We start from the raw sequence: 20,592 nt of genomic DNA on the forward strand, positions 1-20,592 counted from the left end.
GGAGTATTTCTCCTCTCTTTTTTACAATGTTTTAAAATTTTGGCTGCACAGCTTTCAGGATCTCAGTTCCCTGATCAGGGATTGAACCCAGGCCATGGCAGTAAAAACACTAGATAGAAGTTTTCCCCCCTCCTTTATAAATTAGAATAAGAGAGCTGTGAATGTTACAATTCACCACATTTGCATAAATAGTTATATTTATGATAAGGAAATAAAATTTTAATGTTAACAATTTTTTTTAACATCACTGTTTAAATACTTATGTGAAGCCTTTTAACATGTCCCCATCTGTTGGGAATGTTACATATTTTAAATTTACATGATATACCTAAAACAGGAAAAATAAGAACTGAAAGAAAAGCAAAACAGATTATCATAATATTCAGGATATTGGCTATCTCAGTGAAGAAGCAGCAGCGTGGAACACAGAAAAGAAACATGGTAAATTGAGTAATACAGATGGGTAGTAAGTTTCCCAATTTGCATTCATCAAAATTTACATAATACTTTATATATACCCCTGGTGGCTCAGATGATAAAGCCTCTGCCTACAATGCAGGAGACCTGGGTTCAATCCCTGGGTTGGGAAGATCTCCTGGAGAAGGAGATGGCAACCCACTCCAGTATTCTTGCCTGGAAAATCCCATGGACAGAGGAACCTGGTAGGCTACAGTCCATGGGGTCGCAGAGTCAGACACGACTGAGCAATTTCCCATTCACTTTATATATACCAAGGGTGACTTAATAAAAATGCTAAGAGGACAGAGATAATGAAACGAGATAGTTTGATTTACAATGCCTAATGAAATACTTCAAGGAGAGATTAGTGGAAGGGAGTACCTGTTTCATTTCCTGCTCCATGATCACTGTGGACCTGCTGCAGGCCAGGAATAGGCCGTGTTGTCAGATACCAAACAGCATGTAGGACGTCTGTGGCATGTATACGATTGTGATCTAAAGTCACCAAAATGTGTTATAAAAATGGTCATTTTGTATTTTAAACATAGGACATTTTAAAAAGTGCTTTCTAGTCTCACTGTATCTTCCTAAATAAAACATATGGCTTAGAATAATTTCCAACAATTAGGTTTTTTTTTTCATCTTATTTTGTCAAGTTTCTTCATGTCTCTTTTAAAAACTTTTGCGTATACTATGAAAACATAGTACAGGGATCAAAGAAAAGGCACCACAACCGGGTTCTTACTTAAGGTTACTTTTGCTTGTTTTTGGACCATGCCATTTGGCTTGCAGGATCTAGTTCCTGGAGCAGGGGTGGAACCCATGACCCCTGCAGAGGAAGCATGGAGTCCTAACCACTAGACTGCCGGGGAAGTTCCCAGAGACTCTTATCTTAACCAGTATATCCTAACTGGACGTGACAGTGAAGACTCCTCACCATGGCTTTCTTTTTCCCATTCCTCTGATCTTGAAGAACACTTTATATATCATCTTATTCCATTTGTAAAATTCAGCCCCTTTTCAAAATACATACTTTGTGATAATTAGAGTACATATAATGCACATTAAATTATTAAGCATCACTATTATAAATGAATCATGCCAATTTAAGAATAATTGGCTATTTCTCCAAAGAATGTTCCCCTGGAGGTTAAGTGTAGAATGAAAATTGTATCTTTTCCTACTATAAAATTAAAATTCTATTTTATCATAAGATCAAATTGCCATTAAAAATTATCCCACAAGTCAGGACACAATTAAAAAAACAAATTCTGTGGGTAAATTTTAAACATTTTAAAATAAGAAATTTAGGAAACTCATGACAATATTACCAAACATCTGAAATGATAAAGTATTCATATAGATAATTATTAACACAGAAAGCTTAGACTATATAATTATGTGAAAAAGCAGACTATAAATAAGGTATTAATAGTATGATTCACTTCATAAAAAATAAGTATAAGAAAAAGTCTTGAAGGATATATACCAAAATGTTAACAGCAAGTCAGTTAACTCTGGGTAGGAGGATGTAGATTTTCTTTTTAAATTACCATTTTTCAATTCTTCCAAACATGCAATTTAAAAAGTGTTTTAAGGGACCATCTAAAGGGAGTTTACAAGGAATTTCAAAACCAGTATTATTTCAAGTTAAATAATATATAATACTTACAAGGAATGTCTCGATAACCATTTTCTAAAGCATGAAAGTAGTTCATAAATTGTAGAGTGGGAATTTTAAATATCTCCAATAAGCCAGTGTCTTGAAATAAGGTATACACAACCTAAATGTCAATTAAAAGAAAGTACACTTTAAAAATCAGAATTTCTGTTTCTAGTTGAGTATGTTTTTTGATTTGCATTGGCAAAGCTAACCATGTACATGTCTCTAACTTAATAATATATTAAAAATTTCCCTACAATGATTTCTTTCCAAAACATGAAGGAAGATACTACCCCAAAGCCCTTGAAAACCAGAGAATGACTACCATATCATGTCCCAGTTTTAAAAATTTTCTACTCTTCCCTTCAGCTTTTCAGTCATAATTTATTGAAGGGCTTATGAATTGTATTCTAGTATAGCCCTAGGCATTAAAGAGATGTCAGAACAATATATTTATCACATTTCTGACCCTAAATTACTCAACGTGCTATTGCTGCTGCTGCTGCTGCGTCGCTTCAGTCGTATCCAACTCTGTGCGACCCCATAGATGGCAGCCCACCAGGCTCCCCTGTCCCTGGGATTCTCCAGGCAAGAACACTGGAGTGGGTTGCCATTTCCTTCTCCAACACATGAAAGTGAAAAGTGAAAGTAAAGTTGCTCAGTCGTGTCCGACTCTTAGCAACCCCATGGACTGCAGCCTACCAGGCTCATCTGTCCGTGAGATTTTCTAGGCAAGAGTACTGGAGTGGCTTGCCATTGCCTTCTCCAACTCAATGTGATAAATTATGTTTTTTTCACATATTTTATCCTTGTGTTTTCTCATTTCATGAGTAAGATACTTTGGAGTTAATGACAGTGATATTTCAGGAAGATTAATCTGACCCTGTTGTGTGGACCCATAAGGAAGAACCTTGAGTCTGGGTGGTAAAATGGAAGTATTTTTCCATGGTTCTAGCATGAAGTGGACCACCTGGCCTTGGGTAAAGCACAGGGAAAGTGAAACTAAAGTCACTCAGTCGTGTCTGACTCTTTGCGACCCCATGGACTGTAACCTACCAGGCTCCTCTGTCCGTGGGATTTTCCAGGCAAGAGTACTGGAGTGGGTTGCCATTTCCTTCTCCAGGGGATCTTCCCAACCCAGGGATCGAACCTGAGTCTCCCGCACTATAGGCAGATGCTTTTACCGTCTGAACCACCAAGACAGGGAGGACAGGTGAAAAAGATGAAGCCTAAGAAACACTGGACTGGATGAAACACAAGCTGGAATCAAGAATGCCAGGAAAAATAACAATAACCTCAGACACGCAGATGACACTACCCTTATGGCAGAAAGTAAAGAAGAACTAAAGAGCCTCTTGATGAAAGTGAAAGAGGAGAGTGAAAACGTTGGCTTAAAGCTCAACATTCAGAAAACGAAGATCGTGGCATCCGGTCCCATCACTTCACTGGCAAATAGATGGGGAAACAGTGGAAACAGTGGCTGACTTTATTTTTGGGGCTCCAAAATCACTGCAGATGGTGATTGCAGCCATGAAATTAAAAGACGCTTACTCCTTGGAAGGAAAGTTATGACCAACCTAGACAGCATATTAAAAAGCAGAAACATTACTTTGTCAACAAAGCTCTGTCTCATCAAGGCTATGGTTTTTCCAGTGGTCATGTATGGATATGAGAGTTGGACTGTAAAGAAAGCTGAGCACCAAAGATTTGATGCTTTTGAACTGTGGTGCTGGAGAAGACTCTTGAGAGTCCCTTGGACTGCAAGGAGATCCAACCAGTCTATCCTAAAGGAGATCAGTCCTGAGTGTTCATTGGAAGGACTGATGTTGAAGCTGAAACTCCAATATTTTGGCCACCTGATCCGAAGAGCTGACTCATTTGAAAAGACCCTGATGTTAGGAAAGATTGAAGGCAGGAGGAGAAGGGGACAACAGGATGAGATGGTTGGATGGCACCACTGACTCAATGGACATGAGTTTGGGTGGACTCCAGGAGTTGGTGATGGACAGGGAGGCCTGGCATGCTGTGGTTCATGGGGTCACAAAGAGTTGGACACGACTGAGTGACTGAACTGAACTGAACTGAAGTTTCAGTCCAAAGTACTAGATCACCTTTCATGTCCTTTTATATCTTAAGATTCAATAAAAAGTGAACCTTTATTACTTCTTTAGTATAAATGAAACCCCATTATTATGGGCAAATAAACTACTTTTCATATATACATAAACTATAAGTACCTTATAATAATAGATTGTGCTTATATATATATATGGCTTTATATATATAGGTTTCCCTTTTCAAATTTTCTGCTGAAAACTTTATTTTTGAAAAAAAAAATTCAGTGAACAATGTTGAACTTATATATAAACCAATATTATAATCTTTAAAGTTTGCTTTTTATAAAGATTCAAGGAAAAATTAAAGCAGTCGAGATATGAAACAAACCTGACTGAGGATCCTTCCTGATTTCTCTCCCATCTTTTCTACAAGTTCAAAAATTTGAAAATTCCAGTTACTCATATTTTCTATTAATGAGTCATAATCTTCTATTAAAATCAGATCCTGTGATGCTTCTTGTTCAATCTGTATATGTAGGGGGAAAAAAACAAACCAACTTAACCTTACCTTTTATAAATATTGTTATATCCACAGCTAAATGAGAACACTTAAAAATGAATAAAAAATGGTCAAAATTATTTTCTATAATGGTTATTCTCAAATATAAACATGTCTTCTAGGCATCAAAAGACTTGCTGGTCATTATACTACTTTTATAAATAAAAATATTTTATTTTGAAAAGACTACACAGATCTAAAATTTATCATTTTCATTTTGGAAGTTCAAGAGATCACAGGATAACGGAGAGAAACTTAGATCCTTATACTGACATTTGTTACTAGGATAACGTCTCAAAAGAAATGGATGGATTTTTTCCCCTAAAAAGCTTGAATTTTGGAAAAAAAAAAATTAAGAAAAAAAAATCCTATGATTTAGTATTTTCATTGTTTTTAATGACTGCACATACTTTATTGTCTCAGTTTAACATATATAATAAAAACATCAGCATAGAAAATAATATATTGACTATAAAACTAAAGAAATGTGTTCATTTAAAAGTGAATGCATTCAGTTCTAGGATGATGAATTTTAAAGTAATTTTTTTTTAATTCAAGGTTTTCCTTTTTTTACATTTTTATTTTATATTGGAATATAGTTAATTTTCACTGTTAGTTTCAGATGTATGGCAAAGTGATTCAGTTATACATACACATATATCTATTCTTTTTCAGGTTCTTTCCTCATATAGGTTATTACAGAATTTTGAGTCGAGTTCCCTGTGCTATACTTTAGGTCTTTGTTGTTTGTTTTATATATAGTAGTCTGTATATGTTAATCCCAAACCCCTCATTTATTTAAAGAAATTTTTCTTTCAGGTGTCACAGCGACTTTTCAGTAAAAACTTTAAGAAAATTATTGTATTAAAAACCTTGTTCTGGGCAAAAAATAATAAACTTAGTACTAACTAATAATATGTTTCACCTTAACATAATCATATTGAAAGTTTGTCTTTTACATTTGGTTGCTCTTCATTCCGTGCGGCTGCTTTTAGGTGATCATCACCTTCGCAAAGTAATTTTCGGCAGTCTCTGCTCTCTGTTTCCACTTCTTGTTGAACAGCTTCGGTAAGGTTAAATGATGCTTTTGAGAAAATGGTATTGTCTTCGTCACCTTTCAAAACATATATCAAGTAATAAACAAGAATAAAACGTGTCCATACTATATGAACAACTTTATAAGAAAAGTTTGTAAAAAAAATATTCAGATAAATTGAACCATACTGGCATTCAATCTAAACTGACACAGTTAAGTTGTATCTTGCGGGACCATTTGGCGTAGGTACCTTGTGCTCAGGCAGTGTTTCACCTGATATAGCTACTCATGGATGAAAGAGATGTGTGAATATTCACTGTAAAAATGAGAAACTGAATATGTCAGTCCCTCTCAATAGGAATTTTTTAAAAACCAATTTCATGTCAACAATTTCTAATACTTGAAATTATTTGAGTTTTGGATATGAAAATTCCAAAGTCATAACTATGGATGAGATTAAGGCACATCTAAAAATTAAAACAATGTCATGAATTATTTCTCTACTAATGTCGTTAATAATGTTCTTTTCCCCAAATTGCATGGAAATGGGATGCAGCACTGGTGGCTAATAGCATTCATTCATATAAAAAAATATTCATACTCATTTTATTTGTAATAGATAAACAGGAAACCTTCCCCAAACCCATCAACAGTGAAATAAATAAACTGTAGTGTATTCACACAGTTGAACACTGCAGAGCAAAAAGAATAAACTATAATCATAAGCATCAATATAGTTTTTAAAAATACAATGTCAAATGAAGAAAGACACACAGGTGATTCTCTTTATGAAAAGTTAAAAAACATATCAAAATTGATACACAGGAATACTGAAAGACAGGATAAACATTATCTTTGGGGGAGCAATTTCTGGAAACAGGCATGGGAAGAATTTCTGAGGTGCTGGTAATATTTTATTGATCTGGGTGCTGATTATGTATATTAGATGTATGAAAATTTATCAAGCCACAAACTTCAGATTTATATATTTTTCAATATGTAGGGTTTTTTTTAAATAAAAGGTTTTTTTCAGTGTTTTTCAGAGTACTCATTTGAGTTGACTTTCAGAAAAACTAGGCTTATTTATTCATTCATATTTATTGACGTACAGTTGATTTCCAAGGTTTGTTAATTTCTGCTGTAAAGCACAGTGACTGTTATTCATATATATATATTCTTTACTTTCTTAATTTTTTAAATTAAAAAAAATTTTTTGGCCCAGCAGCACACAGGATTTTAGTTCCTCCAAAAAGGATGGAATCTGCAGCCCCTGCAGTGGAAGTACAGCGTCCTGAACCCCTGGCCTGCCAGGGAAGCCCTGCACTCTTTCATGGTCCTCTTTTCCATTATGGTTTACCATAAGACACTGAATACCGTTCTCTGTGCTATACAGCAGGACCTTGTTGTTTACCCATTCTATAGAGAATCCTTTGCACATCTGCTAATCCCTGCCTCCCACTTCATCTCTATCCCAAACCCCTCCCTCTTGGCAACCAAAAGTGTGTTCTCTATACATGACAATCTAGTTTTAGAACATTCGTATTACCTCAAAAGGGGTTTCCCAGGTGGGGGTAGGTGGTTAAAGAACCCGCATGCCAATGCAGGAGACAGATGTGGGTTCGGGAAGATCCCTTGGAGGAGGGCATGGCAACCCACTCTAGTATTCTTGCCTGGAGAACCCCATGGACAGAGAAGCCTGGTGGGCTACAGTCAGTCCATGGGGTCACAAAGAGTTGACACGACTAAAGTTGACTTAAAAAAATATCCTCATGCCTATTTACAGTTAACCCTTATTCTTAGGCAACTGCTATTCCAATTATTGTCGCTATAAATATGCATTTTCTAGAATTTCATATATATAGAATCAAACAGTATTATCTTTTTAGTTTGGTTTTCTTCACTTAAAATAATGTTTTAAAACTTATCCACATAGCAGCCTATATCAGAACTTTGTTCTTTTTTCATTAATTAGAATCCTACACTATTTATTCAGTTACAAGTTGATGAACATTTGGATCATTTCCAGTTTAGCACTATCATGAATAAAGATGTCATAAGCAGACACAATCCTGTCTTTGAGTGCTCTTATTTTTTCTCTTGAGTAAATTCTTATCCTTGTTAGTGCTGGGTAATATGGTAAATTTATGTCTTATTTTTCTGTTTGTGTTTTGGTTTCTTTTTGGCTGTGCCACACAGCATGCAGTATCTTAGTTTCCCAATCAGGGAGCAAACCTGTGAACCACTGGACCACCAGGGAAGTCTCTATGTCTAACTTTTAAAGAAACTGTCAAAATGTTTTCTGAAGAGGGTTTAACATTTTATATTTCCATCAGCAATGCACAAGGTTCCAATTTCTCTGCATTTTTGCCAACACTTGGTATTGTCTATCTTTTTGATTATGCCTATTCTAGTTTACTGGTATCTCAGTATAATATTAATTTGCATTTCCCTAATGACATTAATCATTTTTTCATGTATTTACTACCCATTCTCTATATCCTTCATATCCTTCACCGAAAGTCTTTCAACAGATAATAAAAAATCTTTTGCTTGTGTTTTAATTGAATTAGTTGATTCTTACTATTGAGCTGTAAAAGTTATCTATCACAGATATAAGACCTTTATCAGATATATAACTGCAAATTTTTCTCCCAATCTGTGGTTTGTCTTTCATTTTGTTATTGGTATCTTTTAAAGTGGAAATAAGTTTTAAAATCAGGTAGTATCAGTCCTCCAAATTTGTTGTTTCTCCCAGTTGTTTTGACTTTTAGGTCACTTGTATTTCCATGTAAATTTTAACACCAACTTGTCGACTTCTACTTTAAAAAAAAAAAAAAAAGCCTTGTGGAATTTGATCAGAATTCGGATGAATTTATAGATCAATTTGGAAGAACAGCCCTGTTGAAAGTACTGTTTTTTCCAATCTGTTTGCTATTGCAACATCTCTCAATTTATTTAGACTTTAATTTTTCTCAACAATCTTTTATAGTTTTCAGTTTATAAATCTATTTTTGTATTAAATTTATTCTAACTTTATTCTTTTTGATACTATTGTAAGTGGAATTGTTTTTTGTAATTTTATTTATTTTTGGCTGCGTTGGTTCTTCGTTGCTAAGTGCCTCTGGTTTTGGAGTGTGGGGGGTACTCTCTCTAGTTGCAGCACATGAGCTTTTCATTGAAGTGGCTTCTCTTGCTTCAGTAGCTGTGGTGCATGGGCTTAGCTTTCCTGTGGCATGTGGAATCCTCCTGGACCAGGCATTGAACCTGTGTACCCCTCAATGGCCAGGGAATTCCTGTGGTGTAGTTGTAAAGAATCTGCCTGGAATACAGGAGACCCAGGTTTGATCTCTGGGTTGGGAGGATCCCCTGGAGGAGAAAATGGCAACCCACTCCAGTATTCTTGCCTGGAAAATTCCATGGATAGAGGAGCCTGTAGGGCTATAGTCCATGGGGTTGCAAAGAGTTGGACACAACTGAGCACGCACACATACACACACACACCCTCACTGGCAGGTGGATGGACACACATACACACCCTCACTGGCAGGTGGAGACACCCGCCCCCCCACACACACACACACCCCCTCACTGGCAGGTGGATTCTTGACCACTGGACCAATAGGGAAGTCCTAGAAAGGTTTTCTTGATTTCAGTTTATGAGGGTTCATTTCTGGTATATAGAAATACAGTTGATTTTGTACACTGAGTTTGTCTCTTGTGACTCTGTGTGTGTGTGTGTGTGTGTGTGTGTGTGTGTGTGTGTATTCTTTGGAATTTTTTAACAAATGATCTGTGAATAAGAAGAGTTTTATTTATTTCCCTTCAGGATTTCCTAATCTTTTTATCTTTCTAGAAATTTTCCTGGCTAGAACCTCCAGTACTATGTTGAATAGAAGTGTTTAAAGCAAAAATCTTTCTTTTATTCTTGATCCTAGTGGGAAAGCATCAAGCTGTTTCCAGGAAGGATGATGTTAAATTTGTCTTTCTTTCAAAGATGTCCTTAATCAGACTGATGAACTTTCCTAATACTATGTGTTTTCATCATGAAAGAGTGTTGGATTTTGTCAAATGTTTTTTGTGCGTCTATCTAATTATCATGTGATTTCCTCCCCCCTCTTTATGGGGCGTATTACATTAATTAATTTTCAAGTGCTATACCACCCCTGCATTCCTGGTATAAATACCAATGTCATGAATATGACATTTTATATGTTGCAAGATTCAGTGTGCTAGTATTCTGTTAAGGATATTGGCAATGTTGGTCTCTAGTTGTCTTTTCTTGTGATGCTTTTGTCTGCTTATGGTGTCAGAATAATTCTGGCTTTATTTATAGAATGAGTTGGGAAGTTTGCCCTCCTATTTTCAGAAGTATGTGAAGGATTGGTCTTCCTTGTTGTTTTTTAATCTTTTAAAATGTAAACCCCCAAAACTATTACACTGTACACTACGGAAGGGTGAATTTTAAAGTATGTGAAGAGACTGATGTTCACCTGTAACCCCTGAAAGGGCCTGTCTATTTCTGGCTTACCTTTACTCTTAAGATGCAGTACTGCAGAGTTTACCAGGTTAATCCTATCACGGCAGACTTTCAGCTCTAATCTTTATCTCCGTAGTCCCAAGAAGCTGTCCCATGAAGCTACCAAAAGGGACTGTTTGTTCTATCAGTACTGGCCCCTCTGGAAGAAGCAAACACCTTTTGGTAGCCCCAAACTCGAGACTCATTTCCTAAGTCTCTCTTCTGCTCCAGGTCTTACACTGGATATTCTGAGGAGCCCATTAGTTCTTCAGTGGCTTCAAGCAGACTGTTGTTGCTAATAGTTTGTAACTTTTCTAGCTACCTTCAGGAGGTATGTTGCTCTGAGTTACCTAGTTAACTATTACCGGATGCTTGAGTCATCAGTGTTTTAAAATTATAAAACAACTATAATTTTATCACCAACAATATTCCTTTTTTGAGGGTACGTTTCAGAATGATATAACTAAGTTTTAAACAACTTGTTTGTGTAATTATTAAAATGTATGCAAACCCTTCTGAGCTTACATAATGCAATTTAAATTTCAATGTTAATATAATTTCACTATTTATGAAGCCTAACTGTAACATAAGACTATGTTAATTTATACAGCACATTTTTACCCTTCAAAATACTTTCACCATTTATTATTTATAATTTGCTAATAACTCCTCTGTAAAGTAGATGAAACATTGTAATCTTTGTTTTAAAGATGGATATCTTAACTCATTTATTCATTTTAAAAAGCAATGTTAAGATTGTTCTTACAGTTAAAGACATATGACTTTTGCAGTCTCACCTGACTTTTCCCTGTGGCAGTCTGTACCAGACTCTGGTTCAGATGCTGAATCATATTTCAGTATTTGATGTCCACAGCTTGTAAAATAAAACAGGTAAATATGTATATATGACAAATGAGACAATTTTTGTTTTTATCTAAATACAGTCAGAAAATGTTTTTTTTTTTTAAACTGTAAGATCCCAACTGGAAAATACCCTAATATTCCAATCTCTCTATAAACTTAATAGGCCTTATCCTAGAAAACATCTTTGTCCCTGTGAAGGAAGTAGCATATTTTGAAAGTAACCCTGGGATTAGAGGTAAACACCATTGTAAGAGCAGAAATGAAAATGAACATCAAATGAACTGGTTACTGTAAGTAAGTACTAAATTAGTGCATAAAATTACTAATACTAAAATAATTTTCATACATTTACTGATATCTTATGATGGATAAAATACCATTATATTTCCCTTTAGATAGAGATCATTTAGCTGGGAAATGAATAACAGCAGTGAAATGAAAAAAAAAATTGTTTAGAATAAAAACTACTAGATGAAGAAAAGGATATAGTATTAATCATCTAGTTATAATACAGAACTAGAAAACTAGGAGTACTTTATTAAAATAACCTATATTTTGAAACCATAAACATCTGGGAAACTTACCTGTTACATAAATTGCTATCAGAATTTCTAAACTGCTGATAACAATCTGGTGAATTGGGTGTACTGCTCAAAGATTTGTGTAAAATGACAGGTGGTTTAGTAAGAAATTCAGCAGTATCAGGAAATTCTATAGGTGATCGGTTAGTTGGAGAGCCAGCAGACATTGGTCCATGACTGGTTGAATTCAGGCTTGGTAAACCACCTTAAAAATTGAAAGAGAAGAAAGAGATATTATGTATGCATGTATCTGTTTATTGTCTATGTTTGGGTACTTATAAAGTTCTTCTTTAAAGAAAGCAAAAGTGAAGTCGCTCAGTCGTGTCCAACTCTTTCAACCCCGTGGACTGTAGCCCAGCAGGCTCCTCCATCCATGGGATTCTCCAGGCAAGAATACTGGAGTGGGTTGCCATTTCCTTCTCCAGGGGATCTTCCCCACCCAGGGATCAAACTCAGATCTCCCACATTGCAGGCAGATGGTTTCTTTTTTAAAGAATGCAAAGCATTTACAATTAAATGATAAAACTACATTTCTACATGTCTTCTATCATCAAGACATTCCACGAATTCAGGCAGAATATAGACTATATTATCATCAATGACCATGGAATAAACACTCTGTGGCAGGATGACACATAATAGTAAATACCAAGAGTATGAGGAAAATGTACATAATAATGATAATAATGTGTGTACACGATAATGAGTGGCACAGATTTTCCTAATCCCTGTTAATCTTCATCTTTCGTCCCTACCAGCCTGATTATCTGTTTTACCATCTTTACTGTATTTTTTAATACAATAAAATTCATTTTTATTTTGGAAACAGAGTTCTTAGTAGCATTGAGCAAGCTGAGCATGATAAAATTATATGAGCATATGATAAAATTATATGAACACAACAGCAGATCCCTTAAATAAAATCTACATCTTTCCAGCTCATTCATTCATTTAACAAGTATTTGAGAGCCTATTATATGCTGGAAAATGTCCTGGGTTTCACAACGGAGAAAAAGATGCCATCCCTACAGTGTTCAACAAACCTAAAAAAGGCTAGTGGAAAATACAAACAAGTGCTAAGTGAGTGCTAAAATAAGAGGGAAAAAGTGCTTCAGAAATACATCCCTAATCCTGCTCATTTATTCAAGAGCCTTTGCTAGGTACCTTGAACTAAGGGTGCATCTAGGGAGGTATAGGTAGATTTAAAACTTTATTTCAAAAAAAAGATTCAAGTAAAGTGAGAATCAGAGAGGAAAGCAAATAACAGTTATTAAGGTACCACGGTATTTTCAGACATAGTTACAGATGTATGTGATGGTTAATTTTGTGCGTCAACTTGGCTGGGCTATCATGCCCAGTTGTTTGGTTAAAATCTAGTCTAGATGTTGCTGTGAAGGTTTTTTTCAGATGCGACTAACATCTAAATCACTAGACTGAATAAAGCAGATTACCCATTGCTATGTGGGTTGGCCTCATTCAATTTGTTGAAGGCCTTAAGAGAAAAAACTGAGCCCCTCCAGAGAGGAAGGAATTTTGCTTCCAGATTGCCTTCAGAGTCAAGAGTGCAATACTGACTCCTGCTACGATTTCCAGGTTGGCAGCCTGCCCTAATCGTTTTGGACCTGGCAATCTGGCAAACCAATCCCCATCGATCAGTCAATCACTGTCCCCCTCTCCAATATATATGTATGGGTATATACACATACACAAACATCCTGTTAGTTCTGTTTTTCTGGAAAACCCTGACAAATACAATGTGTGTTCTTTTATTTAATCTTCATAATAATCCTGTGAATTAAACAGCATTTTCATTTCACATAGGCAGGGCTGCCACTGCTGTTCTATCAAATTGACCTGTTTAGAGGCTCCTATAATTTCATAGCATGTTAGGGCTGAAAAAAAGATTTTTATAAATCATCTGGTCAAACACTTAAATGTTTCAGAAGAAGAAACTGAGGACTAGAGAGGGGAACTATCTTGCCTGTCAAAATAATGTTAGTTATTAACTGGAGACTAAAGTTCCAATTTTCAGCATTCTTTTCTTTAATTATACTGCTGCTGCTGCTGCTGCTAAGTCGCTTCAGTCGTGTCCAACTCTGTGCGACCCCATAGACAGCAGCCCACGAGGCTCCGCCGTCCCTGGGATTCTCCTAGTGAGTGTCCAAAACTCTGACAAACAGGCTGAGAAGAATAAAGGATAAACTAATTTTAGGGTAGAAATTTGATATAATGTAGAAAAGCTTTTGAGGAGAGGACAAAATGGTACTGAAACACCTTAGCAACCTCTAAGAAATACTTTCTACAATACAGATTTACCATTGTTATTCTAAACCTTTTAAAGTGTGAAATATAACATACAGAAAAGTTATAACAGGAATGCTCACCACTCAGGCTAAAATATAAAACATGGCCAGAGATCAGAAACCCATGTCCAGTATCTAATTCTCAGTCCTTTCATTAAAGGAAAGCATTACTTTGATGTTATGGTACTGTTTTTCTTGTCTTTCTTTATATTTGTACCACATATATATCTCCTTAACAATTTAGATTAGTTTTGCACTTTCTTTGAACTTTGTAAATGGAATCAGGCAGTATAAATGCTTTTATGCCTTGCTTACTTTACTCAACATTTTTAAAAGATATTTCACATGTTCACTCATTTTGAATGACATATAAAATTGTATGTATGAATATAGCACAATTTTATTTCTCTATTCAAGTACTGAACTGCCAAATTGTCTTCCAAAGTAACTGTAGCATTTTACTTTCCCATCAGTGATATATGAGTGTTCCTACTTTTGAACATTTTTCCAATTCTTGTTATACTGCCTTGAGAATTATAGACACCATAGTGGAAGTCATGGTTCATTGTGGTTTTGATTTGCATTTCCCTAATGACTAATAATGCTGAGTATCTTTTCATGGGTAAGGGCCACTGGTATAACTCCTCTGGAGAAACATCTATTCAAATCTTTCACCAATTTTTTAGTGAGATCATTTGTGTTTTTATTACTGAGTTGTAAGATGTCTTCTGTAAGACTCTGGCCACCTGATGCGAAGAACTGACTCACTGGAAAAGACCCTGATGCTGAGAAAGATCAAAGGAGGGAGGAGAAGGGGACGACAGAGGATGAGATGGTTAGATGGCATCACCGACTCAATGGATATGAGTTTGAGCAAGCTCCGAGAGTTGGTGATGGACAGGGAAGCCTGGCATGCTGCAGCCAATGGGGTTGCAAAGAGTCAGACATGCCTGAGGACTGAACTGAACTGAAGACATCTTTGTCTATTGTGAATACACAAGTTCATAGTCAAATTATAATTTGCAAATATTTTCTCCCATCTTATGGATTGTCTTCTCACTTTCTTTAGGTGTTTTTTGAAGTGCAAATGTTTTTCATTTTAATGAATTCCTATTATCAATTTTCATTCATGCACTGTACTTCTGGCGTCATATCTAAGAATATCCAAAGTCACAAAGATTTTCTCTTATGTTTTCTTCTACAAGTTTTATGGTTTCATACTTAGATTTGAGTTTATGAGCATTTTAGGTTAATTTTTGAGTATGATGACAGGTATGGTTCAAATTCACCCTTTTTCATATGTGTATCTATCCAGGTGTTCCAGCATCATTTATTAAAAACACTATTCCTTCCCCATTGGATTACCGTGGCACGCTGGCTGAAAATCAGTTGACCATGTAATGGTTTATTTCTGGACTCTCAATTCTATTCCACTGATTTGGAATATCCTTATGCCAGTATCACTGTCAATCAGTGTCTTGATAACCACAGCTTGGTAGCAGTTTAAATTTACAAGTGTGAATGAATCTCTAGATTTTTTTTTTCTTTTTTACTAAAGATTGTTTTGGCTACTCTGGGTACCTTGAATTCTGACATGAATTTTAGGATCAGCTTGTCAAATTTCTGCAAAGAAGCCAGCACAGATTTTGTTAAGGATTGTACTAAGTTTAGAACCATTTGAGGACTACTGTCCTCTTAACACCACCAAGTCTTCTGATCCATGAATATGGGATATCTTTCCATTTATCTGGGTCTTCCTGGGAATTCCCTGACAGGACTCCACACTTCCACTGCTGGGGGCACAGGTTCAAGTCTCTGGATGAGGAACTAAGATCCCACATGCTGTGCAGTACCAAACAACAACAAAATCATATTTGGGTCTTTAATTCCAATGTTTCATAGTTTTCAGTGTACAAGTCTTGAACTATTTTGCTAAATTTATCCCAAAGCATTTTATTCTCTTTGATGCTAACTTTAAATGGAATTCTTAATTTCAGTTTTGCACTGTTCATTGCTAGTATATAGAAATGTAACTGATTTTTGCGTACAGATTTTATATCCTGCCACACTGATTAATTTGTCTATTTGTTGTAATAGGTTTTAAGGAATTTCTTAGGATTTATAAATATATGATGATGTTGTCTGCAAATAGTTTTACATCTTCCTTTCATTGTTTTTACCTAAACTTCTCAGAGTAGAACCTCTAACCCAATATTGAGTAGAAGTGATGACTATTTTATAATTATTTAAATTATTTTATAATTTCATCATATAATTTCTAATTCTTTATATTCTTTCCTTGGTGAGATATTGTTGTCATACTCTTCTTACTTTAGATATGGTTTCCTGAAGTTCTTTAAAGATATAATGGTAGCAAATTTAAAGCCATTGTTAAATCCAAAGTCCAAGCTCACTCACAGAAATTCTGTTGGCTGTTTTTCATCCTGTTTCTTTGCATGCTTCATAAATTTTTTTTAATTAAAAACTGGACATTTAGATACTATACTGTAACAATTCTAGTATCAGATCTCTCCCACCCTCAAGGTTTATGTGGCTTATTTTGTGTTTGTTCATTTTATTTCTGACTATTCATTGAGTGATCTCCTGAACTCATAATGTAGGTTTTTTTTCACTGAGGTGTGTAGTCACTGAGTGCTCTGATGCCTTTTTTCCCCTTTCCTCTTTGATTTATGCTTGACTTCTTAGAAGTCACCCGTGGGTCAGTATGATTTAGTTGAGACAGAAAATTTCTTTAAATGTCTTGCCTATGTGTCATCATTTGTTGATGGGAATATGTTTGAAAAGTTACAACTTCAAATTTCCAGGCAGTTTAAAAAACAGCTTTAGCTTTTACTTCCTGCTTGTGCAGCACTTCAAGGTCAGCTACAAGTGGAGCAGCCAGGGCCTTCTCCTTTCACAAATCTTTCCTGAGCATGTGCACAGCCCTGAAAATGTGCTCAGCCTAGCAGATCTTCAGGCATAAGCCAGAGCTTTTCACTTTCGTGTGGTCATCTAGTGTCCAGGATTTCCTTTTAAATTTCCAATCAGTTCTTGTTTGCCTTAGTTGAAATCACAGCTTTACCCACTCAAAATGTTGCTGGCAGAGGGTGGTGGGTGTTTTTTGTTGGTGTTATTTTTTTGGAGAGCTGAGCTCTCAGTCAAATGAATTATCCACAACAACCTGGGAACAAAGATGTTTTCCAGTGAGTTTGGACAAAACATTTACTGTACTCTCAGGTTGTTGCTTTTAATGCAGTTTTTAAAGAGGTCAGACTTTAATGACTGCAAAGCGAGTGGCTTTTAGCTGTAGTACCATTGAGCTGGGGAGAGAGGGTTTGGGAACTGCTTTCAATTAAATTGTCATAGAACCCAAAGCCTCACCAAGGTTCAGTAGTTAGTTTCTCTTGTACAGATGATTTCTAGTGTGTTCTCTGGCTTCTGTTAACTTCCAAAATTCTGAAGCAGTTTAGTTTTTTGCTCCTATTTTTGTCCCTGGTGGCTCAGATGGTAAAGAATCTGTCTGCAATGCAGGTGACCCAGGTTTGATCCCTGGGTCGGGAAGATCCCCTGGAGGAGGGCATGGTAACCCACTCCAGTATTCTTGCTTGGACAATTCCATGGACAGAGGAGCCTGGTGGGCTACAGTCCATGGGGTAGCAAAGAGCTGGACACAACTGAGTAACACTTTTTTTATTTGACTGTGACACTGGATATTACAGTGTACATCTCTGAAGTATTAGTTTCTTTTAAAACAGAACTTTTTAGTACTTTTCAATCACTGCTAGTACATCCAATGTACCCCTTTCCCCACCCTTTATGCCACTGTTTCCATATACTTCTTTATACATTATGCAAACTGCAGGGAGTCATTGTTTTCATGCACCCACATATTTAGGCTTACCAGTGCTTTTCATTCGTTCCTGCAGATCCATGCTTCAATTTGGATCACTTTCCTCCTATCTAAAGAATTTTCTTTGCTAAATCTCAATAGTGCACATCTACAAGCAATACATTTTACCTTTTTTTTTGTATAAAAAACACTTGTTATTTCACCTTAAATTTTAAAGGATATCTTCACTGGATAAAGAATTTCAGGTTGGCAATTTTTGTTTTGGCAATACTTTAAATATGCCATTTCATCATCTTTGGTGACTATAGTTAATAATACTGTATTGTGTATTTGAAAGTTAAGAGAATAGATCTTGAAAGTTCTCATCACAAGAAAAAAAACTTGTAACTATGGTGACAGATGTTAACTAGACTCATTATGGTGATCATTTTATAGTATATACAAACATCAAATCATTTTGTTGTACACCTAAAACTAACAATATGTCAATTAACAGCCACCACCCCCACCCCAAGATTCTATTAAGGGTGGCTTATTAGGCTATATCTTCCCTGATGGCTCAAATGGTAAAGCGTCTGCCTACAATGCGGGAGACCCGGGTTTGATTCCTGGGTCAGGAAGATCCTCTGGAGAAGGAAACGGCAACCCACTCCAGTATTCTTGCCTAGAAAATCCCATGGATGGAGGAGCCTGGTTACAGTCCATGTGCTCGCAAAGAGTTGGACATGACTAAGCGACTTTGCTTTCACTTTGCTTCGCTTTGCTTTATTAGGATATAGGATACAGTCAGGATTTTTCCTACTCTCATATTAAGATTTTTTTTTCCTCCTCTACAATCACCATGCTACAAAAGAATGCCCTTTACTGAGGGTTTTCCTTTGCTCTTTGTCTACAACTATTCAGGTTAAATAGTTCTATATTTTATCCCTGAATCCTCAGTGCCTAACAAAGTTCCTGATACATAGTATATGTTCAAAAATTAACAAACAAATGAGCAAATTGTCAACTAACAGCCAACCCAAACTGCTTAGTTTTATGTTAACTTCAGTTCATTTCAGTTCAGTTCAGTCGCTCAGTCGTGTCCGACTCTTTGCGACCCCATAAACGGCAGCACACCATGCTTTCCTGTCCTTCACTATCTCCCAGAGTTTGCTCAAGCTCATGTACATTGAGTCAGTGATGCCATCCAACCATCTCATCTATGAATAGGTAATGAAAACCCTGTTCTCAGCTAAGAATAGTTTCTATTCATATCTGAGAAAATATATCCTCAGCTGTTAATAGGTAATGAAAAGTTTGCACTACCATATAGTTTGAGACCTCCCATATTTAAGTCACAAAGAATGATTTCTTACCAGCTCTTCTTAGACCTACATGGTGAGTTAACGATACAGATGATGACCTTTGCTTCGGGACTGTCAGTAGATTTGAACTAAAAGGCCCATTTAGATAGCATCCTTGACTAAAAGGGAAAGATAACAGGTTAAGATTTTTAAAAACATGAAAAATTCATTTTTTTCTTATGGTCTTCAATTCATTAGCAAATATCTGCTTATACATCCAGAGTAAAGCAGGCACCAGCAAATTTTTTCTGTAAAGAACCAAGTAGTAACTACTTTGGACTTTGCAAGCCATAAGGTCTCTGCAATTACTCAATTCTGCCACTGCGGTATAAAAACAGCCATAACCAATGATAAACAAATGAGTAAAATCATGTTTTTCAATATAATTTTATTGACAAAAGACAGGTATGGTCCTCATTAGATCCACAGGCTGTAATTTGCTGAACCCTGGCAAGAAGCAGGTTATCAGTATCACTGGAGGGCTCTTTGTAACACAGACTGCTACTCCCACCACCAAGATTTCTGATTCAATAGCTCTGGGAAAAGGTCACAATTGGCATGTCTGACAAGTGCTTAGGTGGTCCAGGGACCTCACTGACAATTACTGACCTAAAACATAGTTTTTCACTATCTTCCATTCCCCTTCTGCACAGATAATTGATTACCCGTTAACACAGTCATATCCTATAACTGAAATATTTATTGTAGGTTTTAGGGTCCTTATGAAGAAATTAAATATAGGTGAGCAATCATAGTATACCAATTGATATATAAAATGCGTTTTAAGATTACATATTTTAAAGCCCTTGGCCGAGGGCCATACATATAGGACTTCCTTTCTTAGATATTCACTAGCCTTTTTTCTTCTGTTAGTCAACCCTGATGTGGGCACTTTGCCACAGGATTAAGAACAAATCTCGTGTCTTTATTTTTCACTCAACTTTTTGTTAGTATAGGCTGAGTTCTCAGTAAGCTTCCCCCTCCCTCCAACTCCATTTTTTGTGTACTCCCATACCCCCTTACTCAAGGAAGATCTGTTTTTCTGTGACCTTAGAGGTTTTTGTCCATGTCTGTTATATATATCCATGCCACAGATGCTTACGCCTCACTAACTTGTGAATTCCTTTCAGAGGCCATAAGATACACCTCTTCATTCAGCTGTGGGTACAGCACAGTCAGTGCCTGGTAAAGGTGTTCAGGAGACATTACTGGATTAAATGAATGATCCTGTCTTTAGGTTGCTATTCTCACTTTTCAAGAGAACAGATCTTTTCTCTCTCCAGTTCTGAGTGAACGGACTCTTTTGCTCACTCCTGCTTTGAGGCTTTCTTTGGACCTTGTTCTCAAAATCTAGTTTGTCT

At 36.1% G+C, this 20,592-nt stretch overlaps 1 protein-coding gene across 2 annotated transcripts in view; it reads right to left on the reverse strand.

Annotated features, from left to right (window-relative positions):
• The window catches only part of PDE3B (phosphodiesterase 3B), a 178,401-nt gene that overhangs the window by 25,047 nt on the left and 132,762 nt on the right, over positions 1-20,592 (reverse strand). The window contains exons 5-11 of one of the 2 annotated variants that reach the window (XM_012095710.5): positions 19,244-19,350; positions 11,739-11,940; positions 11,088-11,164; positions 5,698-5,852; positions 4,568-4,705; positions 2,132-2,243; positions 841-954 (exon numbers count right to left, since the gene is read on the reverse strand). In XM_012095710.5, the coding sequence (XP_011951100.2) occupies positions 841-954; positions 2,132-2,243; positions 4,568-4,705; positions 5,698-5,852; positions 11,088-11,164; positions 11,739-11,940; positions 19,244-19,350 (905 nt within the window). The remainder of the gene's footprint in view (positions 1-840; positions 955-2,131; positions 2,244-4,567; positions 4,706-5,697; positions 5,853-11,087; positions 11,165-11,738; positions 11,941-19,243; positions 19,351-20,592) is intronic. The other variant, XM_042233027.2, reaches the window with a different exon arrangement.

Source organism: Ovis aries, chromosome 15 (genome assembly GCF_016772045.2).
Source record: "Ovis aries strain OAR_USU_Benz2616 breed Rambouillet chromosome 15, ARS-UI_Ramb_v3.0, whole genome shotgun sequence".
Classification (NCBI taxonomy): domain Eukaryota; kingdom Metazoa; phylum Chordata; class Mammalia; order Artiodactyla; family Bovidae; genus Ovis; species Ovis aries.